Source organism: Gopherus flavomarginatus, chromosome 25 (assembly GCF_025201925.1).
Source record: "Gopherus flavomarginatus isolate rGopFla2 chromosome 25, rGopFla2.mat.asm, whole genome shotgun sequence".
Classification (NCBI taxonomy): Eukaryota; Metazoa; Chordata; order Testudines; family Testudinidae; genus Gopherus; species Gopherus flavomarginatus.
This window is the reverse complement of record NC_066641.1, coordinates 11845507-11872624: the sequence shown is the minus strand read 5'-3', so window position 1 is coordinate 11872624 and position 27118 is coordinate 11845507. Positions and strand designations below refer to the sequence as shown.

General features: G+C 54.0%; 2 protein-coding genes across 5 annotated transcripts in view; one reads left to right on the top strand and one right to left on the bottom strand.

The window, feature by feature from the left end:
- Window positions 1-5077: 5077 nt before the first annotated feature.
- Window positions 5078-10490, bottom strand: RPL19 (ribosomal protein L19). Its single transcript, XM_050934525.1, has 6 exons — window positions 10375-10490; window positions 8739-8845; window positions 7510-7632; window positions 7145-7265; window positions 6477-6587; window positions 5078-5274 (listed from the first exon to the last, which is right to left on the bottom strand). The coding sequence occupies exons 1-6, from the start codon at window positions 10377-10379 to the stop codon at window positions 5151-5153; spliced, it is 591 nt and encodes a 196-aa protein (XP_050790482.1). The 5' UTR covers window positions 10380-10490; the 3' UTR covers window positions 5078-5150.
- Window positions 10491-17842: 7352 nt separating this feature from the next.
- CACNB1 (calcium voltage-gated channel auxiliary subunit beta 1) overlaps window positions 17843-27118 on the top strand; it is a 30841-nt gene continuing 21565 nt past the window's right edge. For 3 of the 4 annotated variants that reach the window (XM_050934530.1, XM_050934529.1, XM_050934534.1), the window contains exons 1-2: window positions 17843-17963; window positions 22672-22758. In XM_050934530.1, the coding sequence (XP_050790487.1) occupies window positions 17877-17963; window positions 22672-22758 (174 nt within the window). In that variant the 5' untranslated portion in view covers window positions 17843-17876. Of the gene's footprint in view, window positions 17964-22671; window positions 22759-27050; window positions 27091-27118 lie in introns of those variants that run through there. The other variant, XM_050934531.1, reaches the window with a different exon arrangement.

Sequence of the window (27118 nt, the reverse complement as noted above, 5' to 3'; positions counted from 1 at the left end):
TCCGTCCAGCTGTGTCAGGCCTTGGCTGTTGGAAGCTCTCATCCCTGACCAGTAAGAAGAGGCAAATCTATCCCCTTCTAGGGGAAAGGCTGGATTAGACAGCCTTGTGGGTTAGGCTGGGGATCTGGGTTCAGTTTTTGGCTCTGCCCCAGATTCCCTGTGCGAGCTTGGCCAAGTTGCTCAAGCTTACTCTGTGCCTCAGCTTCCCCACTTGTAAAATGGGGATAATAATCCTTCCTTTTAACCACCCTTTATCTTGTCTATTTAGCATGTGAACTTGTCGGGTCAGGCACTTCCTCTTACTCTATTTACGTACTGCGTCCAGCACAAAAGAATCCCCAGTTTGTGTGCCTCAGTTTCCCTATCTGTAAAATTGGGATAATAACTCTTCCTTTTTCTGTCTTGTCTATTTAGGTTGTGAGCTCTTCAAGGCAGAGATTGAGTCATAATATATGTCTGTGCAGCACCCACCACAACAGGGCCCCCGTCCTGCTGCTGCTATATATAAACAATAACAATCCCCACAGCAGGCTGGACTAGGAATAACGTTTAGTGCTTTCATAGCACCTCCCATCTAACAGGCTAGGAGCCCTTTGCAAACACTAATGGATTTCACCCACTGAGTCGGGGCTCAGAGATCAGCCCCATGGTACTCAGGGGGGAATCGAGTGCCTCACATAGAAAGTCAGCGATGGGACCAGAAATACAACCTAGATGTCCCCGCTCTGTCTGCTGCTTCCAAAGTGAATGAAGCTAAATCAGGAAAAGGCATTTTAACTCCAGAATAGAGTCCCACATGGGGAGCTATTGTGGAATAGCTATTCTGGAGTAGCTATGCTGGTCAATTTCCCCATGTAGACAAGTCCTTAGGAGTCTGACTTTCATAGAGTCCCAGACTTTAAGGTCAGGAGGGACCATTTGGTTCATCTTGCCTGACCTCAAGCGTAGCAGCAGGCACCTCCCTCAGTGCATCAACCCAGATCTTGTGGTTGAGCTACAGCATAATGATTAAAAAGGCATCTGGTCTTGGTGTGAAGGCTCCACATGACAGGGAATCCACCACATTTCTAGGTGAATTGCTCCAATGGTTAATCCCCCTCATTGTTAAAAATGCCTTATTTTACCCCAAATGTATCAGCTCCCAGAACCGGTTATGCCTCATCTGCTAAAGAGCCTATTTGACATCTTTTCCCCATGTAGGTGCTCGAGCCTCCTCTGGGACACACTAAATAGTCTGATCTTCTTCAGGCTTGTGAGCAATTCAGCCTTCCAAGCTGTAACTGTCTTTTCTCTGGGACTTCCAGGCTGTTCTCGGGGAGATTGCGGTGGCCGCCATTCAGAAGAAGATGCTGGTCGGCACCATGCCCTCAGCCCACCTGAGATGCACACCCACCCTCCAGGCTCCGACCTCTCGGCACAAGCATGGGGATTTCTCTCCATTGTTCCTCCAATGGGCTCTCCAGAAGCTGAAGATGTTGGTTAAAAAGGCAGCCCCCAGATCCTAGCTGAGACTCTCCTCCCCACAGATGGCTGCCACCTCTATTAAAAGATCGGCCCCACCATTAAAGTGAATGATCTCCTGTAGCATGGGACTTTGAAGTCTTAGCTGCACTGATCACAGCAGCTGTGACACCAGATGAAATGTTCTCATTGGCTGTTTGCCTCCGGGCCACTAAGGGCCAGGGGGACGGGGGGGCGAAACCAGTATGACCCACCCTACGCATGGTGCTTCAGGGTGCACAGAGCACCTAAAGGAGCTGAAGAAAAGTGGCTTTGCTACTTTCTTGTGGGCAACCTGAAATGTTATTTTATTGCCTTAGAAATGACCCTGTCCTGGTCAGCGGGCATCTCCTTTGCAGGATGCAGAGGGGTGGATGAGGAGCTCCCATAAACTTTCAGCGAGGGGAAGAATCTTTAAACACGTCACTTTCTTCCCATGCTTCAGCTTTGAATGTTTAAAAATCTAATGCTGGGGTGCCGAATTCCTTCAGCTTAAGAGCTGCAGGTGCTATAGGCACTGAACCTCCTCTGAAAAACAGGTCCAGAGTTTTATGGGCTGGAAAAAAATATCACTTCCTCCCCCAGTCATGATTCACTTGTTGCTCTGTTTCTGTAATACAATAATCCTCCATAGTCTTTCGAAAAGAACAGCGGACATGTGACCTGAATATTTAGTGGCAGGAAAACAGGCAGTTTAAACACCTCTTTCCCTTAGCTGGTCACCCCCAGGGGCCATCTCTAGCAAGTCCAAAGCAACACCCTAATCTTTGCTACAGGTGCTTGGTCTCTAAAACGAAGGTCTCCGACCCTGGAGCTCCTGCAAGGGGAACTCCCATGAGTTTGCAGGATCAGGGCCTATGTTTATACTGTTCACACAACAATGGCAGTTCAAGGTACCATTAAATCTAGGCCATCAAGCACTTAGAAAATGGATCCAGCCACAGCACACTGCTGCCCCTCATAAGTGCTATTGCTCCAAAACCACGGCTACTTTCTGTAAAGAAACCCTGATGCATGTTGTCTTACTAGACTGCATTGCAGAAAGAGGCAAAGATGGTTAATTATATTTGATCTCATCACACGCCCGCTCAGCTTTTCCTAGGGAGAAGGCTTGTTCCTTTGGAGCCTCAGGGAAATCTCTGGCCAGCTGCTGAGGAGCTGAAGTTGAACAGTTGTGGTTTTGAGGCTCGTGTTTGGGATGCATATTATGGAAATCAAGGCCAGTGAACTGGGAAGTGCTTCCACTGCCTTCCCCAAGAAAGTCCTAGGCCCTTTCACTTTCTTCACAGGGTAGAGGCGACCCAACCATGCAGTCATTGCGAGGAGGAGCTTGGCTGGCATGTCCCATTTCCTCTGCATGGATAGCAGGGATCTCGTGTGTTACTTGGGACTTTGCTCTAGTAGCTTTTCCTAGCATTCCCTCCCCCCCAGTGAGACACAGGAAACACCACTCTGAGCCATTCAGCCACTGCTCCCTTTTCTGAGATGCTTGGGATTCTACAGGGTGGAACACAGACTCTCCAGATGCCTGTGAAAGAGCATCACAAACTGCATGGGTCAGAAATATGCAGAACTTTGGGGGAAAAAAAAAGCCATAAATTTCAGGCTGCAGAAGTGGTGTCATCTGCCAAGAGAGCTGGGCTGAGCTCAGACCCTGCTAGAATGGGCATTCTATGCACATTTAAAGCTCCTTACTCAAACTGTACCTCTGATTGCTGTCTCCCCACACTGCCACGCTTTCACCAGCAGGTTAGGGTCCAGAGAGAAAAGTTACATCCTTTGCATCGCACTTTGATCCTAAAGTTCTAACCATGGCAGGCTGGGATTTCTACAGCTGTATTACTCTAGTGCTCACTAGATGGGCTGCACTAGATGGTAGACAGCCCTACCACCTGACATGCTCCATTTATGCACAGAACAAGCTCCCACTAGCTAGGACCTAGAAGACATGAGAAGAGATTGTCCTTGGCCTCTAATGAGATTGTCAGTTGGGGCAATTTAGGATATGGACACTTCTCCATAGATCAGGACCTGATTTCAGATGGACCCCTCACCCAGGAGACAGGGAGGTAAATGCCAATCTTGCTCAAACTTTTAGGAGTGTTTATGAAAAACATTAGGTAGTTGCTTGGACCTTTCTCCCCTCCCCCCATAGAAACCTGCTCTTCCCCCCCCATTTCCTCCCTATATATGGCCAAGGGGGCAACTGCCCCCCATTGCACCTATAACACCCATCCCTAAACAGGGAGAAGGGAAGATCAACCTTAGGAGGGCTGTTCTCCCATGCCACATAGGGCCCTTAATTACCATAGTTTGTTGTGGGCCTGAACCTCCTTTCCAGGATGATCTTCCCTCATCCCCTGCAGCATGAGGGTCCGACCGGAGGCAAGCTGCAGCAAATTAGTGGGGCACTGGATTCCCTGCCCAAGCCTCAAGCTGCACGTTGTGCACTAGCTGCCTTGCGTGGACCATGCTGGTGCACTCTAGGTACCCAGAGCATGTTAACAGCCCAGCAGGGTCTACACAGGACTGAAACTTGGGCAGGGAATTCTACAGCACACCAACTCCAAAGGCAATTGCTGCAGCTTGCCTCCTATCAGGCCCTTACTATACAGTCTGAGCATGCCATGGGGGTGGTGGAAAAGAATAGGCCCCCCATGGCCACAGTGCTATACGGGGTGTTCATCAGATGCAAGCAGTCATGACACTTATTTTGTGTCTACGTACACACATGCAAAATTAGCTTTGCTCTAAGCCTGAATTAGTAATTTTGGAATTACATGTAAACAAGCAGAAGGATTACTGAAAATGTAGGGAGGCATCTCTGCATGTGTGGTTTTACCTAGATGCATCCTGCTGCTTACTGAACACCAAATGCTCACAGGCCAAGTGTACATCTGAAGCAGGCCCATTTCCCCCTGTTCCTCAACAATCAGGTCTGTAACACTGTGGGTACAGATTCTTAACACTCTCCTTTTCTGTGTGTCCTTTACCAAAGTTTGGGGCTGTTACAGGTACCCATCCCCAGGCTTTATCCAAGTTGCCTATGTTCAATGAAATGTTTTCCCACTTGGATCATCCCCCCTCAGCAGGATTTCCACACACAAAATCCCAGACTGACCTTTGCTTATGAACATGCCAACTGGCACTAACTTTCTGACGTGGTCTGAGATACTAAGTACACTGCAGGGATGCAACAGATCCATGGAGGGACTGCTCACACTGGTTGATTCTACTGCATCTTGCCCCCAGTGTCATCTACAAAGGATTCTCCTTGTAAACCCATTCACCCCCAGCTCAATGATCTTCCTCTGGCTGAGAGTCCCTCTGCCCTGTTCCTAAACCAGGAAGGAATCTCTGTACTGACTAGATGCACCCCATAGCCTTGAAAAGTTAAGCATGCTGCCTCCCAACACTTTCAGTGCAAGTTATGAGCAACCTGTCCAGACCTGTATGATTGAAAGTTTGCATTAGAAGTTTTACTATATTGCAAGAGGCACTTGTACCCAGATGGCAAAAGCAACTCAGCACCCTGGAACCCTCAACCAGGAAAGAAAGTCTGACATAGGCCAAAGCCTAGGTTTGGATGTGGAACGTTTATTAACACCCTTTGATGGAGAGCACTATGTACACAGAACAGCCACAGAAGTTTACTTCTTGGTTTCCTCCTCCTTGGAGAGAGTCTTGATGATCTCTTCCTTCTTGGCTTGCAGACGTTCTTCACGGCGCTTGCGGGCTTCCTTGGTCTTGGACCTGCGAGCTTCGGCCTGGTCACTGAAGATGAAAATAGGTTTCATGAACACACAGGACGTCAGCCTCCAGCAGCCCAGATAAACCCACGCAGCTTTTACCTGGGCATCACCCCCCACCTCTATTTTTCCCCAGCCTTAGAGCCATTGTAGAGAGATGAAGCGCGAACACGCATTTCACAAATGCCTCATGCACCATCAACTGCTGTTAACCAGGTTACTACGCCCACACACCTCCCCACTAGCGCTTTTCAATGTAACAGTCTTAAGTGCAATTCAATATCTTGTTCAATGACACGCCACTGACCTACTGAGTAACATAGGCAGGCATCAATGGGATCTACCCTTGGCCAGGATTGGGACGGAAACAGGTCCTTGGCCCAAACAACAGCACAAGAGCATGCGGCTGTCTTTACTCCATCTTCAAGGACACCACACAGCAAACTTGTTTGTTAGAGAGTGCCCCTGAGATCTTGACAAAACTGATCAGTCCAGCGATTGAAGTTAGAAAGGGAAAATAATGCAGGATCTGCCAGAACCCATTTGTCCTTCAATTGTCTTAACTTCGCCCCTTCTTGAGAATGGATCCTTCAATGGCAAGGTCTTTTCCCTTGCTGAATGTTGTGCACTTACAAATCTTCAGGGGATGGGTGTTATTTCCAGGGTGTTTACATCACACAGAAGGGCAAAGCTTGTTTAAAGGGGGCATTCAAATCATACTTGGATCTATTTACACCATTAAAACCAAGCCGTTAATATCCAGATCATTTGTCAACATTTATGAAGTATTATTTTGTATTCCACTCAGCCTTAGGCCTTGTCTACACTCAAAAGTTTTGCGGCTCTAACCACACTGGCATAGTAGAACCCACCTAATGTGAATGCAGTTATGCTGATATACGAGAACTGACACTGTTCTTGTTTATGAGTTTGCACCCATACCAAACTTCAAACCAGTATATGAGTAAATAATCACAGCCCTAGTTGACAGAGCTATAGTAGCATAACTATGACCAGGCTTGACTAGTAAAGAGATACTAGTGAATTTCATTTGTTTCTAGTCAGTTTCACTTTACAGGATGCCACAATAAGAGAACCAATGTCTTTGTAACCCAAGTGCTGCAAGCTCATGGAATCACTTGAACTCATACTGAGCTCACTTGTGCAAAACTTAAGTCTTGGGCCTCTACTAAGCTCTCAGAATCGCTTTAATAATCAAACACTTACGCCAGGAGCTTCTTGCGAGCCTTGTCTGCCTTGAGTTTGTGAATGTGCTCCATCAGAATCCGCTTGTTCTTGAACACGTTACCCTTGACCTTCAGATACAGACTGTGATACCTGACAAAAGGGAAGGGACAGGGTGAGGTGAGAGCTCACAGTGTTGCAGGAAGCAACACTCACTTGTTTAATGGTGCAAATGAAGAAATACGAACTGTGCAGCTTCCAAGACACCTTGAGTGACTCAAGATAAACAGCAGTTATGCCTTTTCTGCAGTGGACCACACAGTGACCTGTGTCCACCCAAGTTTTAAAATTAATTTAACCATCGTGCAGCATCTTAATCTACCGCCACACGACTCCCTTGTCCTGCCCTCCAATTTCAGCAGAAGAGCTAGTCCTGAGAAGCTCACTAACACCAAGATCATTCTGTAGCAGCTTTCCAGTGCCCTTATCCACTGCAAGGGATTTATCATTTAAATAAAAGATGTGTTTAATCTCTCCTGGCTTTCCCCTTTGGCTTCTGTGGGGTCAGGTCCAAGTTTATAGAGCTTGGTGCAAAAGCCTTACGCTGCAGAGGCTGGTGTATCCAGGCGGATGGGCACCCTGTTCCCCACCCAGACACACCCACCACCAAAGGAGAAGCAGGGAAGGATTCATTTGGCTCTCAGACTTACATATGGCGGTCGATCTTCTTGGACTCCCTGTATCTGCGAAGCAGACGTCTCAGAATTCTCATTCTCCTCATCCAGGTCACCTTCTCGGGCATACGGGCATTGGCTGTACCCTTTCTCTTACCTGGAAGCAAAGAGAAAGGTGTTACAGAGCTAGACCACAGCTAGTTACCAGTGAGCATCCTTGGCAGTGTGCTTAACACCTCTGCTTGCCTCAAAATCCAAGGAGTATGATTAACAACCTAGCTGCATTACAAGGCCCCTCCTTGGTACATAAGGCTGTCTATAAATCCACCCTCAGCAAAGGTCTCTAGAATTTGACAGATGTTTAACCCCAGTTATCTAGAGTAAAGCCAGCCATCACTTACCAATGCCCATGTGCCTGCCCTTTCGGCGGGCCAAGGTGTTTTTCCTGCATCGGGCACGGGAGTGAACAGTCACAGGCTTGCGGATTATCAAACCATCTTTGATCAGTTTCCTGATCTGCTGACCTGGAAATCAGAAGAGATGTTCCATGTTGAAGACATCAAATGGAACAGAAAATGGACAGTATGAGCAAGGCGAGAATCCAACACCAACAAGTTTTCCTTTTCAAAAGGAGTTTTCAGGATGGATTACAAAGTCTAAGTCAGGGGTTCTCAAATTGGGGGTCGGGACCCCTCAGGGGGTCACAAGGTTATTACATGGGGGGGGTCGTGAGCTGTCAACCTCCACCCCAAACCCTACTTGCCTCCAGCATTTATAATGGTGTTAAATATAGAAAAAGTGTTTTTAATTTATAGGGGAGGGGGGTCGCACTCAGAGGCTTGCTATGTGGAAAAGTTTGACACACCCTGGTCGAAGTCTAAAGGAATTTAAGAAGATTTTGACCTTCTTTACAAAGGCCCCTTAATTAAGTTTGTTTTCCTCAGGCAGTCCTGTTGCAGTCCATCACTGTTTCCCATGGAAGCCTTTCTCCCAGTCACTGTTACTCCATTCAGGTCCACACTGCAAACTTTATAAAGATGTTGTTTGGGTCCAGCTTCTGCCTCTAATCTACCTGCTGGATCTACCAGCTCAGTTAACACAAAAGGAAGTCTAGTCCGTGAGAAGGTACAAACTGTCTATTTTTCAGTACTTGTAGTGAACACGTTTTTCTGCTCTTCTAATTTTTCAATCATGCATCTCTCATCTGTTCACCCCTAGATATCCCTGTGATTGGTGTTTGACTAGAAAGTTGTAATGCCTGTCCCCACAAAGAACATCCACACTAGTAATCATATTCTGGTGTGAATTCTTTCAGTGTGGATTTAGCAGAATTCTAGAATTTAGTCATTTACTGCTTCCATTTATCAAGGGAAGGCAATTGCTATATGCTTGTAAGTCAGCAAAACCTTTAAATAAACTTGAATATAAAAAAGCCTATGGAGAAGGCAATTCGGTTTAGCTACTATTAAATTAACCTTTCTACTACTGAGCCTGTAACAAAGACAAACTGAGATCACTGCATCTTCTGCAATATTCAATAATTAGCTAGGCCCACAAATCATACCAGAGGATAGCACTAGCAAGTCACTGAATTGCCCAATGCCCATGTGGAAGAGAAATGGTTACTTACGAGAATTAGCATTGGCAATCTCATTGGTCTCATTAGGATCCAACCAAACTTTCTTCTTGCCACAGCGCAAGACGCTGGAGGCCAGCCTCTTCTGGAGCCTGAGCATACTGAACAAACCAACACACATGGCTTAGAACAGGCAGCCCCCAGTTTAGCACAATGGCAAATCACTACATTTTTCACTGTTCCTCGAATGCTCAAAATGCAGTCCAGTTTTATTTAAATGTATAAAGGGTCTTTCACTGTAGAGATCACAAAGCCTAATGTAAGTGTATTACATATGGCACTGCTGAAATGTCATCACCTCTGAAGTGAACGGCAGCAATCACGTGGAAATTTGGCATGTGGCAAAACAGTGCGAGTGGAGAAATTGTGGCCAGTGACACTGGCCAGATTAAACTCTTATTAAGGAGGTTTTCATTTGTGGCAAAAGTTCAGAGCTGAAGGTGGCAGGTGACACATTAAACAGAAGATGGGATGATGTTTCAGTGATTCTGGGCGCCTCGCTTGAGCTGAGCGCCCACCTCAAGCTGGCCACCCAAAAATCACCGGCCGCTTTGGAAGTGAGGCCTAGCTCCCAAGTGCCGAGCCCAGCAGACTTGTGCTCCCTTTGCCCCTACCCCAGGCGCGGCTGGTTTCCAGACAGCGGGATCCCCGTGGGGTGGGAACATCGGGGGGATCGAGCAGACCAGGGGCTTTACTGGGGGCGCCATATAGATCAGCCCCCCCACCTGTGTCCAGCGCACGCCCCCCCCCCCGCTCAACTCCAGGACCTCCGCCCCCAGAGCGCGCGCACCCCCCCCGCTCCATTCCAGGCCCCCCGCCCCCAGAGCGTGCGCACCCCCCGCGCTCCATTCCAGCCCCCCCACCTGTGTCCAGCGCACGCCCCCCCCCGCTCCATTCCAGGCCCCCCGCCCCCAGAGCGTGCGCACCCCCCGCGCTCCATTCCAGCCCCCCCACCTGTGTCCAGCGCACGCCCCCCCCCGCTCCATTCCAGGCCCCCCGCCCCCAGAGCGGGCGCGCCCGCCCCCCCGCTCCATTCCAGGACCCCCGCCCCCTGAGCGCGCGCGCCCCCCCGCTCCATTCCAGCCCCCCATGTGTCCAGCGCGCGCCCCCCCCGCTCCATTCCAGCCCCCCCGCCCCCAGAGCGCGCGCGCCCCCCCCCGCTCCATTCCAGGACCCGCGCGCCCCCCCCGCTCCATTCCAGCCCCCCATGTGTCCAGCGCGCGCTCCCCCGCTCCATTCCAGGCCCCCCACCCCCAGAGCGCGCGCGCCCCCCTGCTCCATTCCAGGCCCCCCGCCCCCAGAGCGCGCGCGCCCCCCCCGCTCCATTCCAGGCCCCCCGCCCCCAGAGCGCGCGCGCGCCCCCCCCGCTCCATTCCAGGCCCCCCGCCCCCAGCGCGCGCGCGCCCCGAATCGGGGCCGGGCTGAGGGGACATGGGACGCTGCCGGATGGGGACAGGGGAAGCGGCTCCTCTCAGCGAGGCCCAGGCCCAGGCCCAGGCCCAGGCGCAGGCCCGGCGCCGGCCGCTCTCCGCCCCAGCGCCCACCCCGCTCGGGTCCCGTGTCCCTTCAGGAGCCCAGGCGGCCCCTCCAGGCAGCCCCCGGCCCCTGGCTGGACCCGAGCCCCGCTCACCTCATGGCGGCGGCGGCCCTAGCGCTGAACGGAAAGGAGGCCGCAGCGCCGGCCGCTCCCACTATCAGCGCGGGGGGTGGGTGGGACCTACCATTCCACCTCTCCGCTCACAGCACCGCCCCTCCCCTCCGATCCCGGCTCGCTCCACTACGGAACAGGAAAGCGCGGAAAGAGACAGAACTCGGTTCCGAGGGAGAAAATCTGGACGGAACCGGGAGTCTGAAACATATCTCTCCACCCCCCCGCGTCTGGGAATGGTATGGTCCGGAGTACAGCGGCGCCTGCGCAATGATCACGTGGGAGTGTTGCCCGGACTAGCCCGGTAGAGGCTGCGCCTGCGCAATGGAGGGGAGCTGCTCAGTGTACCACGTGGAAGTGTGGGGGGGCTAATGCTGTCTTTTTGTGGTCTGGAGAGGGCTGAACGCATGGAGGAGAGGAAGGGCAGGCGTGGGGTAGTAGGTGCTGGCTTAATGGGGCATGTAGGGGGGAAGTAAGCTAGGGGCCTTGGGCCAGATCAGGGCTGGGGGGCAGTCATGGGGTAAGAGCTGAGTTCATGGGATCAGTGTGGGAGTCGTGGGGCAGGTTTGGGGCTTACAGTGGATCACAAATTGAATATGAGTCAACCACCTGAGGAGCTGGGGAAAAGGCCAGTATCATTCTGGGGTGTATTAACATGAATGTCCTATGTAAGTCCTGGCCGGTCATCATCCTGCTCCGCACTGGGGAGGCCTCAGCTGGAGTACTGCGTCCTATTCTGGGCACCACGCTTTAGGAAAGATGAGGACAGATTGGACTGAGTCCCAAGAAGAGCAGTAAAAATGATAAAAGGGTTAGAAACAGTGACCTGAGGAGGAAGGTTAAAAAAATTGGGTATATTAGTCTTGAGAAAAGAAGACTGATAAGGGTCTGCAGATAGGCTAAGGAGGCTGCTGATCAATTGTGCTCCGTAGCCGCTGAAGGTAGGACAATAAGTAAGGGAGTTAAGCTGCAGCAAGGGAGATTTAGGTTAGCCATTAGGAAAAACTTTCTAACCGTAAGGGTAGTTAAACTCTGGAATAGCTTCTAAGGCCTTGGCTACACTGGCGCTTTACAGCGCTGCAACTTTCTCGCTCAGGTGTGAAAAAAACACCCCCCAGAGCGCTGCAAGATACAGCGCTGTAAAGCGCCAGTGTAAACAGTGCTGCAGCGCTGGGAATGCGGCTCCCAGCGCTGCAAGCTAAACCCCATCAGGATGTGGACTACGTGCAGCGCTGGGAGAGCTCTCTCCCAGCGCTGGCGCTGCGACCACACTCGCACTTCAAAGCTCTGCCGCGGCAGCACTTTGAAGTTTCAAATGTAGCCATATCCTTAGGGATCTTGTGAAATCTCCATCGTTGGAGGTTTTTAAGAACAGGTTGGAGAAACACCTGTAAAGGATGCTGTAGGTTCACTTTGTCCTGCCTTAGTGCAGAGGGGTGGATTTAATGACCTCTTGTAGTCCGTTCCAGCCCTACATTTCTGACTCTATGCTAGGCTGGAGGAAAGCTATGTCACATTGGAAGTTAGCCATGGGGTAGGAGGTAGGTTCATGGGGGACAGTGGAGAAGTTATGGGATAAGGTGTGCTATGCTGGGGGCCTGAGCCAGGTCAGGTGTGGGGGTAGCTATGGGATAGTCTATGCCAGGTTAAAGGCCAGCCATGAAACAGGAACTAAAGCTATGGGGCAGGCCCTGGTCACAGCTTTGCAGGTAGCCATGGGTCCTGTACATGCTTGTCCTTGAACTGTAAATGGTCACCACTAACCCAAACTCATACTGTGAATCAATGTTAGACCTAGGAATGGCACCCAGGAGTCCTGGCTCCCAATCACCTCTTATCCCTGCCTGCTGGCACTTTGGGCCTGTGAGGATTAATTCCTTTTTGCAATGTGAGGTTGGTAAGTATCAGTGTCACTGTTGATCAGCCAGGGAAACTGAGGCACAAAGGGGCCTAACTCCCCTCTCATGCCATGTCAACCAGGAACATCTCCATGAAAAAAAGGGTAATATAAAACCAGAGTCAGTGAGGTCAGATTCAGGCCCAGAGAGAGCCACTGATTTACCCCATGTCCAAGAAAGTCTGATCCAGAAAGGGGCTGAAATCTGTGTGAATTTAGGCTGTTCAGAACTCCAGGATCTCAAAGCTTAATAATCCTTGGAACAAGAGGAGAGACTATCAAAAATATAAATGTATAAATGGTCTTGTGTCTTTAAACTATAACTGACGCTCCACTTTTAAAGTGATACAAACTCCACTCAAGCAAAAATGTCACTTTTTTTTTAATAAATGAGATGTCAAAAAACACCCAAATCCACACTTCTTGCAGCATTTAGGCATATTTCCTCCTTTGAAAGTCATGTCTGAAAATTGCAATTGGCTAGAAAATCAAACCAAAAACTAAAGCTTCTTGTTAAATACTCAGACTAGATTCCATCTCATGGTTCATTTAGAGTCTGGCTGATGTAAAATGATCAACATATGGTAGGAGAAGGAGGCCTGACAGGAACAGATTCTTGGTTCATTAAGCAAGAAAAAAACAGATAAACACAGATTTAGGCTGTTTAAAAAACGAGTTGTTGTTTTCATAAAACAAACTCCAAACCTAGAAATACCTGCTACAGGAACGTGTGTTGGGAACTTGGCTCAGACCCACTGGCTCACCAGTTCCAGGATCCTTCCTCTAGCATTTGCCACACAGCCTGATGTCAAAGAGAAAGGCAAATAAAAATATGTCCTCATAGCACATTTGGTCAGACCCCTGGGTCTGTACAGGGGAGGGGAGATAGTTGCTTCCCACTCCTCTGGAAGAATCATGTTATGCCCTATGCTCTCCAGGGGAATTCCCCTAAACAGAAGGAATTCCCAGGTGGGGAAGTCCGGCTGTTTTCTCCCATGGTGCAAAAGCACCAGAATGAAGCGTAGAAATGGGGTTGCAGCATTTACAGAATGCGGTGGTGGTGGTGGTGATATCGTTTCTGCCCTTCTCTCTCCTAGGAAACAATTAAATCTGCCAGATGGTCCTGTCTGTGTGTTTTCAAATGTCTTCCTTAGCATCTTGCACTGGATTTTGTTTTCCAGTGGATCATTGCTCACAAAAGGGACTCTGCTCCGCCCCAGAGGTGGCTGCATCTATTTGTAAAGAGCGCTATGGTGGGGAGGATATCATGTTGAGGTAACACCTTATATTGCTGGCATTTAGGATGGGCCTGAGGCCATCCCCTGCTGCCCCACATCAGCAATCCACCGAGGGGCACCACTGGCATTCCACAGTCTGCTCGCAGTGTTTACTACTCAAATGTGGAGGTGGTGATTGAGCGCGCCTGGCGGGTGGAGAGGCTCTGGCCGTGTAAAGGGAGATCTGTAATTGCATTATACTCCCATGCAGCTGCCTGCTGTCTGTGTGTTCACCTTCCCTCCTCCAGCTCTATCCCTTCTGCCCCACCCCCGTCTCCCTCTGCTCACCCATCATCTTTCTCCCCACCCCCACCCCCGCTCTCCTCTCCCTCCCACTCTTCCTACCCAGCTTCTATTTACTGCCAGGGTCCCTGGGGGGGGGGGATTACGATTGCTGGTGGGTTGTGGGGGGAGGGAAAGGGGGCAAGCTGGAAAAACAATATCCAGGAAACAGCTGCAGCTGTCCAAGATGCTTAGTGAATTGCTCCTCTCAGGACGATCAGCTGGATGGTCTCTGCACAAACAGGCCGACATGGGAGAGGGGAGCCTCCAGGCTAACTGTCCTGGAGAGGCTGCCGCACTGAAGCCTCAGATAAGACCATCTCCCTTGTCCTAGCTGGAAGCAGAATGTACAAAAAGTTTCTCGTCTAGAGAGGTCATTTCAAATCTGGCCTGGCATCCCCATATCAGGAGAGGGGGATGGGTGGGAGTCACATCTGGATGAGGGGCTCTGCTGTCCCAGTGTGGGACTGCTTTGATACGGGGTTTTGGTCCAAGCCCATCTCTGGGGTCTAGTCTGGCAGAGAGGGGAGAGATGAGAACACAGCCTGCTCCATGCACTGGGAGAGTCATGTCCAGGGGGAGATGCTGAATGGTGGTGGGACTATGCATGCCCAGGATCTCCAGCCTCCCTAACTCAGGATCCATCCACTGGTGTCTCATGACATCATGAACATCAGGGAAATGCTGGAACATTGGGATCCTTCTGCAGATGGGAAACCTTGGAAGAAGTCACGCCCTCTGGGGACTCTAGGATTTTCTGCTTCCAGCTGGGACAAAAATCTCAGGAGAGCAGCCTCCCACCGCGTGGCCTGGATGTTTCACTGCCAACTGGAAGCAGGAATGGGACGTGCGGTGTGATGAGTGGGGAGAAAACAAACTAACCAACCTTGTATCGATTGTTTGCGTTTGGGATGAAGAGGCAGGGGCAGTTCTGATGTCACTGGGACTTGCAGGGCCCTTCCAGTCCCAAATCTTTCCCATTGCATCTACCCTGAGTTCCTATCTACCAGGCACTCGAACTTTTCCCCTCTGGTTCATCATCCCCGAAGGTGTGCAAAGAGCCCCCAGGTATCAGTTCACTTTGGTGGACACACTCCACACAATTCATGCAGCAGAGACCTGCTGGGGGCAAAAATAACCAAAAAATTTATTTAATAGAAGAAAAAAAGATCACAGATTCAAAGGTGAAACAGGAAGGAAAAGCAAACGCAGACAAGTCACACAGAAAATGAACAAAAAGATGCAACCCCAGGTTTTACATGCCTATATTAGACAAATCCTCTTTTCTAATAGAAGGTACCTGTTGCCTCAGAATGGTTTCCCAGGCTGTCATAGAAGGACCCAGCGGGTCAGGGACAGCTTTGCACTTACAGGCTTCCCCTCAATTTCTGGAAAAAAACCTCAGACACAAGCTTGGTTTTAAAAGGCTTTTCTTTACTTTTCTTTCCTGGCATGGTGACTCATGGGTATTGAGAGTGGGGGAATTCCCAGTTGTCTCCATGTCTTTCCATTAACTCTAATGGTCCACCATTGTCTTTTCCTGGTTGGACAATGGAAGGCTACCTGAAGATGGTTTCCTGTAAACAACTGGCTTGGTGCCCCTCTCTGCCTGATCCCTTCACCACCTGTTGCAAGGCAATGCTGTGTAGCTGCACCACGGTTTCAACATTCTACACATATACACGTGATGATGCATAACTACCCTGCATGCAGCTCTCCTGATGCCCAGCAAGTTCAGAACATCACAATCTTTCTGAAAGACCTTCCTTGACTTACTCATCCACAATCACGTTGTATATGACCAGCTAATTCAATTGTGTATTCTTTGGGGTTCAGACCCCCTTTTCACCCCTTGGGATGTCTGGACCTGGATTGTCACAATCATCCAGGCTGGATCCCCACCCTCCAAAACTAGGGGAAGGCAGTGTGGTCCTAGTGCAGCTAGAGCCTGACAGGACGGCTGGGTTCTGTTCCTGGTTCTGCCACCAATTAGCTGTGTGACCTTGGGTAAGTCATTTCTCTCTGTGCCTCATTTCTCCAGCCTGCAAAGTGGAGATTAAATATGATTCGGTGCTTAGGCACCGCAGTCATACCTCAGCCAGTCAGTGACAGATAGGTTCTAATCATGGAAAATCTCTCTTGCATCGGATGTCCAGTGGTCCTGGACAGTTTGTCTCCCAGCTGCACAGTCTGGGTCTGGAGGCCAGGAAGGGGCCAGCTCCCTGGAGTGAATCCACATCTCCCTGCAGCACCAGAGAGGTTAATTTTTAACCTTCTAGGGCCACCCCATGGCTTGGGACTGGACCCCAACCTCCACCCTGGCAGAGGAGATGTGGGATGAGCTGTCCCCTCAGATCCACCACCTCACTCTCCAAAAGCAAGCTGAATGAGACGGGACACAAAGACCTTCAGCAGTCTGCTCAAATCCAGTTTTGGGCAGTTGTGGTTGAAGCCGATTACTGTCTAATTGCTGAGGTGAGATGAGGGCCATGGGTCTCAGCTCAATTCTCATTGGACACACGGGCACCGCTCAGGCTCGTCGCTGGTGAGCTCAGCAGAGAAGACAGACTCTGAATAGGTCCTTCATATGGAGTTAAGTCAAAGTTCCCCAGAGCTAGTGGCTCACCGAACTGATGTGACTAAGGCAAGTCAGTTTCACAGCCAATGGTACCCAAGGGAACAGGCCATCTCACCACCTTTGCCAGCCCTGACTTGATGGATCAGGTACCCGTTTTGAAGCTAGGTGAACTGGAGGCAGCTTTGCAGTGTGAGATCAAGGGAGGCTCGCTCACCATTCAGCCACCACCACACCTTATAGGGAGGGTTGAGAGCCACAGACAGACCATGTGGCCAAGGGGAGGATTCAGGTTCTGGGGCTGCCCAGTGGGCTCCTTTCATTGAGCTGGACACAAGGGTTTATTTGCTGCACTTTGGTTTCCAGAGCGCATGGCTGTGCGTGTTATCTGGGTAGCCAGCCCACCCTGGACCCACGTCCCTTGAGGGTCCCGAGGCTGCTGTCGCTCTCCAATCTGGTGCTGGTGCATGCCAATGCTCAGGACACCTGTCAAAGCAAAGCAGCTGCCCAATTAGGGGTGAGACAAGGGAGGGGGTGGCGAAGTGCAGACCCAGGTCCCCATGCTTCATTCCCACCAGATCCCACCAGCCATGTGGATTTTCTCCCCCATCATCACAGGGACATCGATGCAGCCCCATTTGCTGCTTTGCACCTGCCATGGTGCTCCCTCTGTGCTGGGACATAGAGAGTGTACAGCACACGGGGGGCAGGTGATAGACACTGAGGATCATCGGGGCCTGTTGGGAGCCCCCAGTGAGCCCTGGGGCAGGTGGGTTCTCAGGAACGATCTTGTGGGGGATGGGGGTGAAAGGAGGCTGCAGAGTGGGGAGGGAGCGAGGTGAGAGATGCAGGGCCTGGGGGGGCACAGGGCAGTGATGTCCTCAACCCCCAGAGCCCGCTAGAGCCCGCTGGGCAGTGGGGAGGGGACTGATCGCTGGAGCCACCTGCCCAGCCATCGCTGTGGACTGGGGGGGCTCTGTGTGGGGCAGGGAGGCATGAGGCCACCCCATCCAGTCCTTCACCCCCTGGAAGTCCCCAGTCCAGGGTCAACCTCCACTGGCATCTGCTCCCTACCCCCCCCCGGGGCTGCTGGGCAGCCAGGCCCCTCAGAAGGGGGGCAGGTGGGGATGGGGGGGACACTCATGTCTCTATAGGGATTGGTTGGATCTGGGGGGTGTTTCTTCTTCCAGAAGCCTGGACACCCGCTGAGGGGGCCGCGGCCTCCCTTCTCCAGCCCCCCCCCCCCCATCGCTCAGCCGCTCTGCGGGGGGGGGCGCTCGGACCACACCCCTCCCCTCCCGGGCCGGCGAGCCGCCCCCCCCCGCCTGCGCATTGTGTGGCCGCCGGGAGGGGCCGGCCGGTTGCCGCCCCCACACGCGCCCCCGCCCCGGGCTCCTCCTCCGCCGGGGCTGGCTTGGGACACGAGTCCGGTGCGAGCCAGGCCGGGAGCTCGATGGTTCGGGAGGGCGGCATGGCCAGGACACCCCGCAGCTCGACCCAGGAGATCCAGATGGACGTGTTCGAGAACCCCGGCCTCCAGGTGGGATAACCCCCCCCGGGGGGGTCTGCTCCCTGCAACCGGGGGGGCGTCTCCCGCGGGGGGGCTTTGTAGCCAGAAATGGGGGGGATGGATCCGATCGGAACCGGCGCACGGGTAGAGCCGGCCAATGACTCACTGGCCTCTGCGTTTCCCAGGGGTGGGGGGCAGGGTTGAGTGTTGCTGCCGGGGAGTGGGGAATTGGCCCCCGGGGGGAGGAATCTCAGCCTGGCTGCTGCTTTCCGCCCCGCCCAGCCCTCTCTTGGGGATCAGCCCTTCCCAGCTGCCCTCCAGGTTTCAGCCTTAGCACAAAAGCCCTATTGGCACCCGGCTTCTCCTCCCCCAGCCAGGCAAAGCGGGGTCCCCTCCCCCCCATGCCCTACATCCTGCAGGACTGGGGAGGGGCGCCCCAAACTTTGTAATGGGGGCCAAAGCCAGCCGAGAGGAGAGCGGGGGGTCTGGGGTGCCTCCCCCCGGAGCAGGAAGATACGGTCTCCTGGTTAGCCCAGGCAGAGGCTGGGGCATAAGGCACCTGGGTTTTAGTCTCTGCTCGCTTGCTGTGTCACCTTAGTCTCCCCATCTGGAAAATGTGGGGAATAATCCTGAGGGGTCTGTGGGGCTGGATCAGTGCTGCTGCGTAGGGTGCCCTGGGCTGCTGCCATGAACGAACTGTAGCTAGCGAAGGGCAGGTGTCGCTCCGGGAAACTTTGGAACATACGGGATAATTTGGGAAACCCTCTCGGGAGTCACCACACCCCTTTACCTCCCCATCCTCTTGCCAGTTGGTACCAGGGGACGTTGCCATGAGCCAATGTGCCAGGAGGCAGGGATGCCAGCACAGATGGGCCATTGTCTGAGGTACTTAGGTGGGGATCCCAGTGGCAAGTTGGACCTGTTGGCCAGGGCTAGTGAGCGGGGCGGGGCAGGACGGGGAGGGGGAAGGACAGCAGTGGCAGGATGGACCCACTGGTCTGACCCAGCTCAGCGCATCCTCCCATTCACTTTGCTGGGTGTCATCCACACGCAGCCCCTTTGCTATGGCAGCCTGTTCTCCCAGCCCCAGGCAATTTGGAGCAGCAAGTGGGGAGGGGCGCCTGGTTGCACCCGGACACCCTGGCAGTGCCAGGCCCTCAACACAGGGCTGGAAAACACTGAACCAGCCTCTTCCAGCTTAGGATCTAGCTCTGTAAATGGCCATGATTAATCCTTCCCCACCTGGAGAGCCACCAACCCAGTGCTTAACCCCTCTAGGCGTGGCAGTTTGTAGCCCCTGCCCCTCTGGGCTTGCAGCGTCAGTAAACGAATGTAACAAAATTGCATGCTCCCCGGCACTTCTTCCATTACAAATTAAGCCCTGCACCTGCCCCCTGGATGGGAGATCCCAGCCACCCACGGAGAGTGCAATGAATGTGATGGAGGGATGGGCCCTGATTGGAAAGATGGGGGTGGGGAAGAATCCTAAAAATACCAACTCCTGCCGTGCTCAGAGACCACGTGTCTGTGGGCTGGGCAGCAACTGGGCCCAGCTGTCCCTCTGAGATGCACCCAGCTCATTCCGAGACCTGCCCCAACGTGTCCCGACCGCTCACCCTGTGCAGAAAGGCCTGGCGCTCGCTGGGAGCTTCGGGAGGAACCAGCTGGAAAAGGACTGACGCCCCGGGGCTGTGATGACCCTTCCCCCATCGGGGTGGAGGGGAGCACACCTGGACCTTCAAGGACAGCAGCAGAAAGGTCCAGCAGCAATTGACCTTCTGTAGGGAGCGCTGGCTGCGGGTGGGGTGGAAATCTTAGCTACTCCAATCCCATCCTCTGCCAGCAGGAGGTGCTGCAGAGCATGGGGCAGGAGTGCCCCCAGTGTGGGGAAGCTCCCAGCTGCTAGCACCTTCTGTCGAAGTCTTTGCCACCAGCCGGGTATTTGGAGCATTTGCCAGGCTCCGCTGGAAGAGGAGCCGCTCGGTCATGGGATGAGTCAGTAGCAGCAGGTGTGTTCGATTGCTCCATGCGCGTGTGCGTTTGCATGGCTGCTGGGGCCTGCGTGGGTGTGAGGAAGGAGAGCATCAGAGCCTGCGCACTAGGGGGAGGAGTGGAGGTGAGTGCCTGTGCCACTAGGGAGGTGTTTAAAGTGTGTGTGTGTAGTAAATCGGATCTGTAGTAAGCTCCAATTCGTGGGGATGGGTGTGTGTGTAGTAGGTTTTGTGTGTGTGTGTGTGTATGTGTGTACAGTTCGTTGCACGGAAGTAGGGGTGTCTGTGTGTGTATACACAGCTGTTGCACAGAGGTAGGGATGTGTATATACACAGCTCTCATATGGAGGTAGGGGTGTATATGTTCACAGCCCTTGTTGCACAGAGATAGGAGTGTGCGTGTGGGTGTGGGTGTACGCAGCTCTTGTTGCATGGAGGTATGGGTGTGTGGGGGGGAGTATACACAGGTCTCATTGCACAGAGGGTGTGTGTGTGTGGACAACTTGTTACACAGTGGTAGGGGTGCATATGTACACAGCTCTCGTTGCATGGAGGTAGCGGTGTGTGTGTGTACAGCTTGTTGTATAGTGGTAAGGGTGTGTATGTACACAGCTCTTGTATGGAGGTAGGGGTGTATATGTACACAGTTCTTGTTGCACAGAAGTAGGGGTGTGCATGTGCGTGTGTAGGGTATACTCTGCTGTCATTGCACAGAGGTGGTGTGTGTGTGTGTGTGTACAGCTCCTTGCACGGGGATAGGAGCGTGTGTGTAGAGGGTGGGTGTATACAGATCATTGCACGGAGTAGGGGTGTGTATGTGGAGGGTGGGTGCATACAGCTCATTGCATGGGGGTAGTGGTGTGTGTGTGGATCACAGCCCCACCCCCTTCACCTTTTGGCAGCTGGGGGCCTCCCCTGGAGGGTCCATGAGCCTGGGACTAAAACCCCTTCCCTGGGCTCAGCCTCTGCCCCATGGATCCCACTCTGTCCCGGCACAGATGGGCTGGCTCTGGGCAGCAGCAGGGTGATCTCTGGAGCCCACACTGCCCCCTCCCTGGTTTTGGGGCCAGGAGAGAGTTGAAGGGGCACAGATTGTCTGCAGATCCAATCAGCCTCACATCCTCTCTCTCTCTCTCTCTCCATGACCAACCAAGCTAATTCAGTCCCAGGCCCTTGAGGAGGGCCCGAGAGCTGCTCCACGCTGAATCAGTCACCTTTGCTAGGCCCAGTGGGGGTGATGGGTTAAACACCCCCCTTCCACACGCAGACTGAGCCCTGCCCTTACCTGGGCATGGGAGGGGTAGATTGGCGGGGGAGGGCAGCTCTCTGGATCTCACTGGAGAACACAACTCAGCCCCCCACCCCCTGTACATCTGTCCAGACCTCAGCCCCAGCCCTGTAGCTCCCATTGGGACAGGTGGGCAGACATCTCACCCCGCCTGTTGACATGGGGCAGTAAAGCTGCTCCCAGGGTGTCCTCCCCACAGGGGCCTCTGACGGACAAGCCACTTCCCTCTTCTGTACCTTGATTTCCCCTTTTGCTAGCTGAGGGTTTAGCTGCCGACTCCTCCCCTAGAATATGCCATGTGATCTATGGTTACCCTATAAACATGCTGCTGTCTGTGGGGTAGCGGGGTGGGGTCTCCCCTCGCAACTCTTGATTCCTCCCCAGAGCAATATGGGGGGCCCGGGCAGTGGCTGGAATAAAGGCCCAGCCCGATCCACTGCCGTTTGCCCTCGACTGGCACGCGCCTCCCTGTTTCTATCAGGATGAGCTGACATGGCCGGCGTTGCAATTAGCTCCCCCCGGTGATTAAGAGCCTGGCTGTGACGCTGTGCGGAGCCAGCTTGGTTGGGAACCCAGTGAGCCTATTAAAGCCCCGGAGCTCCCTATTGATTGGCACCCGCATCAGGTGACCGTGCTGCTTCCCCGGAGAGCGACCCCTCCCTCCTTCCCTGCCTCCTGCACTCCCAGTGCTCCGTGTGAGTGCCAGGGACCTGTGGGTGTCACTGGCTCTGTTGTGGGAGACTCAGCAGCCCTATAGGGATGGGGATCCCACAGCCAAGCCAGGCCCAGGTGGGTGTTTAGATGGGGACATGTCCTAAGCATCTGCAATCCAAGGGATTTTCACAGTGAATAAGCCATCTAAGACCAGTGGGATGTTTAGCCTGGGATCCATCTGTCCCCAGCCATCGGCCATGGGGGGAAGGCAGCCTCCTTATGGTGTGATATGCTACCGTGAGGGGAGAGATTCCTTTGTGGCCTCAGAAGCTGATGACCTGATGCCCTGAAGCATTAGGCTTGTCATCCATATTCTAGCAGCTCGTGCTATTCACAGCCATACAATGTCTAGTGTAGTCATAGAACCGTTTATAGGCTCAATTAGAGTGGGGCTCCTGGGTTCTGCTCTCCGCTTTCGCATTGACTTGCTGCATGGCCACGAGTAAAGCATTTTCCCTTTTGGTGCCTCGGTTTCCCCCCAGTGGTACAATGGGGCAATGATACTCACTTGCTTCTCCAGGGCAGGAGAGGAATGAAGTTTAATTCATTTGTGCTTGTAAAGTACTTTGAGATCCTCCGATTGAAGGCGTGGCAAAGCAAATGTCAGGGTAACTCCTCCATTAGCTTTAGCAGCATCCTGCAGCAGGGAGTTCCACAGGTTTCTGGTATGCCATGCACTTCTCTGCTCCCACCCCTCTGTAAGCTCCTGCATGCTCATTAACCAGGCTGTCCCTCCCTCCCCCAGGGGAAATACAGCAAGCGGAAGAGCAGGTTTAAACGCTCTGATGGCAGCACCTCCTCGGACACGACTTCCAACAGCTTCGTCAGACAGGTAAGGACAGCGGGGTGGGGAACTCACGTGGCCTCGGCATCTCATGTTCAGGAGGGGGGATGAACTAGATGTAATACAGCAGTGTAGGGCAGGTGGTCCTGTCGCCCCCTAATGGCTAGCCCCAGTTGCTGTAACCGTCTCCTTCTTGCTCTCAGTTACTCCTTTAGCTTAAGCAGCAGGGTCTTGAGGGTTCTGGGTTCAATCCCTGCCCAGAGCCACAGCATCGTGTTCCCAACTCTTGTGCTGTTCTATTTCCATCTGCCAAGTGCCATGGCTGGCCCCTTTCAGGCTAAAGCAGCTGCCGAGAGAGGAAAGGAGAAAGAAAGAACTAACGTCAAGTGCCCACGGGAGAGAATGAGGTGTGTGCTTCACCCTTATCTCTGCAGGCCGGCAGAGAATCCACCCTCCCCCTCCCCGAATCTACAGTTCGGTTTAATCTGCTGTATTTCTTTAAGGGCAGAAATGGCATCTTAGTAAGATACGTTTGCACTGAATCTCCCTAGAAGGGGTGAGGTGAGCTCAGGACTGGGGCCCTGCGTGGGACGAGCTCCCACTTGCATCGTGACTGGGCCATGGCACGGAGAGGTGACTGCCTGGGGGAAATCAGTGGCTGATTAGTGGTAGGGGTGAGCATTGGAGGGTCATGTCGCTGGGGACACAAGAATTGCATGGTTCCTTTCCCTTTTGGTACTCTGACTCTAGGCCAGTAGGAGAGGAGCCTGGGCATCTGGGGGGAGCCCCAGGTCAAATCTGCCCCCCCCCAGGAGCGGGGGAAAGGTCACGGGAGGGCTGGGATCAGAGCCCTGGCATCTCTCTTCATCTGAGGGCTGATGTGAGCTGTATCTGTGCCCATGGCAACACAGCGTGGCCATAACCCTTTCACTTCCAGGGGTGCTGCCCGCATACAAAGCAGCGTGGGGTGGCGTGGCAGGGCGTGCTTGGCCAGGGGGGGCGGGGGCTGGCTGTAGCTGGCAGGGTCCGGAGGGAAGGACTTAATGCACCCCCTTTCCACTATAAGAACCGCTCTGCCATGGCTCCTCTGATGCTTCTCCCATCTTGTTCTTTCTGCTCCTGCCCTGATCCCTGCAGCGCCCCCTGCTGGGAAGACCAGGGCTAGAGTCGCCAGGTGCTCCCCCAATAGCCAGCCCTTGGGCCCTGCTCCCTACAGCGCCCCGCGCAGGCAGAGGCCAGGACTGGACCAGCTCTAGTTTTCTCCCCATCCCCAAGATGCACAAAGGCAGCGCTTCTCCCCCTTCAGGGCAGGAAGGGGAGCTGGCCATCGATCCAGCAGTGTGAGTGGGGCTGGGTAGATCCTGCAGCGTTGTCTCCCCCACTCCCTTTCCTGTCACCCCCCCTTATTCCAGCCGCCATCGCTTTGCGTTCCTTCCCCCCCCCCCCATCAAACAGCCCAGAAACATCTCCTCAGAGCTGGAAGCAATGTGGTCTCCATAGCAACCTCCTGTGGGGGCAGCGGGGGGGCTGGAATAGACATTAAATAATGAAACAGCTGAGTCCCTGCGAGATGGATGGTTTGGGGGGCAGCATCCCGGGGCCAGGCTGCTGGGGGGCTGGCCCAGCCGGTGCCTGTCTGTCTAGGACCCAACGGCTGCATCTGGGCAGGCCCCCAAGGACCCAGCATCCAAAGCTCCAGCCCCTGGAGCTAATGGGGCGATCGCCCGAGCAGCCCCCCCTTACCCAGTTCTGCCCTGCGGGGAGCCAGCCAGTGGAGGAGACTCCGAGATAAGGCACTAGCTGGGCTGGATGGGGCTCGATCTCAGGTGGGGGTGAGGTCATCACCCCCAGGTGATGGGACAAGGCCCCAGTGCTTGGGGATGTTAGATCTTGCCCTGGACTGAGCCCTACACTGGAAGGGGTGGCCCTGGAAGTCTGGGCTGGGGTGGGTTTGGCTTAATCCCTTCCAGCGTCCCCCCCCCCCCCGTGTGAAGGGGATAAACAGCTGGAGAGAGGGGTCCTATGACCTGCCCCCCCCCAGTAGAGGGGGGGCGGGTGAATGGTTCCCATGGCAATGACATGGGAAGATGCTGGAGGTGGCAGTTACTGTGGAGAAGGTTCCTGGAGCGAGGCCCCCATGCGGAGAGAGGATTTAAAGGGCCAGCTTGCCTTGTATTGTCACCCTCCAGAGCGAGTGGGAGAAGGCTGGAGAGGTGCCTAGGGAAAGCTCCGGGCCTGGCCATTTCCCTGCTGACTCCAAGCTGGGGCTGCCCCCCGTGGCGATGATGAGGCTGCTGGGGTCACAGACCTGGGGTCTGGGGGACACGCACCTGGGCTAGCAGGATTTTCCCCTTGCCCTGGGCTCATTCACAGGCTCCCGAAAGGCCCTCAACCCTCCATCTGCCCGAGGGAGGGCTCTGTGCCTGGAGATGGGCCGAAAGTGGAACCTTCCACCCAAAGAGACCGACCCAGTACCCATCACCCCTGAATTCAGGGGCTCAAATGGATCCCGGAGCAGAACCAGCCGAAACCCAACGGAGGCACTTCTCAAATGCCCCAGGACTGGGTGGGCCCATTCTCTGTGGAGCTATCACTCATGAGCCCACGCAGTGAGGCTGGGAGGGCTTTGCCCCAGGCTAGTGCAGGGTGGGGTGAGTGGCTGCATGGGGTGGCTCAGATCTGGAGGAGAGGTGGGAAGGGACGAGAGGATCTCCAGCTCAGAGGTTGAGCCCGCTTTGGAGAAACAGCCTCCAGTGGTACGTTATAGCCCAGCCAGTGAGGCCATGAGGGTGAATCCAGGGGCTGCATGCCTAAGGGATATCAGATCGGATGAATCTCAGCCTGATTCCTGCATCTTGGGGTCCTGGGGATGCAGGTCCCTGGGGAGAGGCATTCCTATCCTTGCTCAGCAGAGGGCAGTGTGGGCTCATTCATGGTAGTGGGGCGGGCTCTCAGCTGCCTGCCCCACGGAGCACTGCACCCTTATGTGCATCTAGGAACAAACCCAACCCAATGAGGAGGGAGAACCGCCTGCTGGCTGTGGGGCTGCCCACTGGCAGCTCCCCGGGGTGTAGGGTGCCGATATAAGACAAAGCCCTCAAAATCGGGACTGTCCCTATAAAATTGGGACATCTGGTCACCCTAAATGGGATGGAGGCTGGAATGGGGTCAGCCCCTTGCTCCAAGGGGGTGGAAGGCTCAGCTGAGGTTTGGATGGGGGCGAGAGAGGATGGTACCTTATGGGGCCACCAAAGAATGTGGAACCGGGATCCCCCGCAAGCTCACACTTTGTGGGGAGGCTGGGAATTGAGTGCAGGGACTGGGGAGGCCTGGGGCGGGGTCTAGCGGTATGTGGGTGTTAGTGGCTGGGTCATTCGTATCTGATCTCCCCACAGGATTGTTAATCGGGGGGTTCCCAGCCCCTCTCCCCCCACAAGTGTGTGGGTGTATATGCCTGCTGGGTAGTCGCACCTGAAGCTGTGCTGCCCTCTGCTGGCATGGGCTGTGAATAGGGTTTGCAGCGCACAGCTCTGTAAACCCACCTTCTTCCCTCTCCCGGCTTGTCCTCGGGCTGAGTTCTGTTCAGGTCATTGTCGGGGAGCCAGGACAGCCCTGTCCCGCCGCTGAGGGGATCAAGGATCAGGGAGCGGGAGATGGAGTAAGGCTGAGCTGGGAGGAAGGGGCTGCTGAATTTTTTGGGGGTGGGGAGGGTGGCCCAAAATGTGGGGGCTACAGACCCCATTTAGCCTTAACCCGTCCCAGAATTTGGCCTGGGTCAGAAAGCAGCCCCAGAGCCCTGCTCAGTGCCTCGGCCTCAGATGGGGGTCTGCAGGGATCGGGAGGGGTCTTGGCCCTTTGGCAGCTTCCCCCTCCCCCACGAGAGGGGTGCCCTGCGTGTGCTTCCGCACCTCCTGCAGTGAGCGTCTGCACCCACGGGACTATGCAGCGTGCCCCTGACCCTCCAGCTGGCTAGTTTTGGGGTAGCAGGGGGAGGGCTGTGGGTCAGGATTGAGGGGCATTGGCACAGCTCGGCGAGGCCTGGAATAGCAGGGGGCTGAGGGGCACCAGTAGGTGGGTCGGGGTCCTTGGCTATTTTCAGTCCCCTTCTGATCCCCTGAGAGCTCCCGTGAGCAGAGAACGTGTGCCCAGGGTGGCTAAACCCCACATCGAGCCCATCCCTGAGGCTGACCCTTGGCTCAGGCCAGCCCCCCTCGCTCGCCCGCCCCTTGCACTGGGCTAAATATACCCTGGCAGGTTGCGAATGTTGCACTGTTGGTGAAACCTGAGCCCCAGCAGCCCAGCAGAGCCACCCCCGCTGCCCACTTGCGCCCAGGCGCAGCCAGCATGGAGACGCCCAGCAAAGAGCACCGGCCCGTCTTGGTGAGCGTCACCCCACCCCACCCCTTGA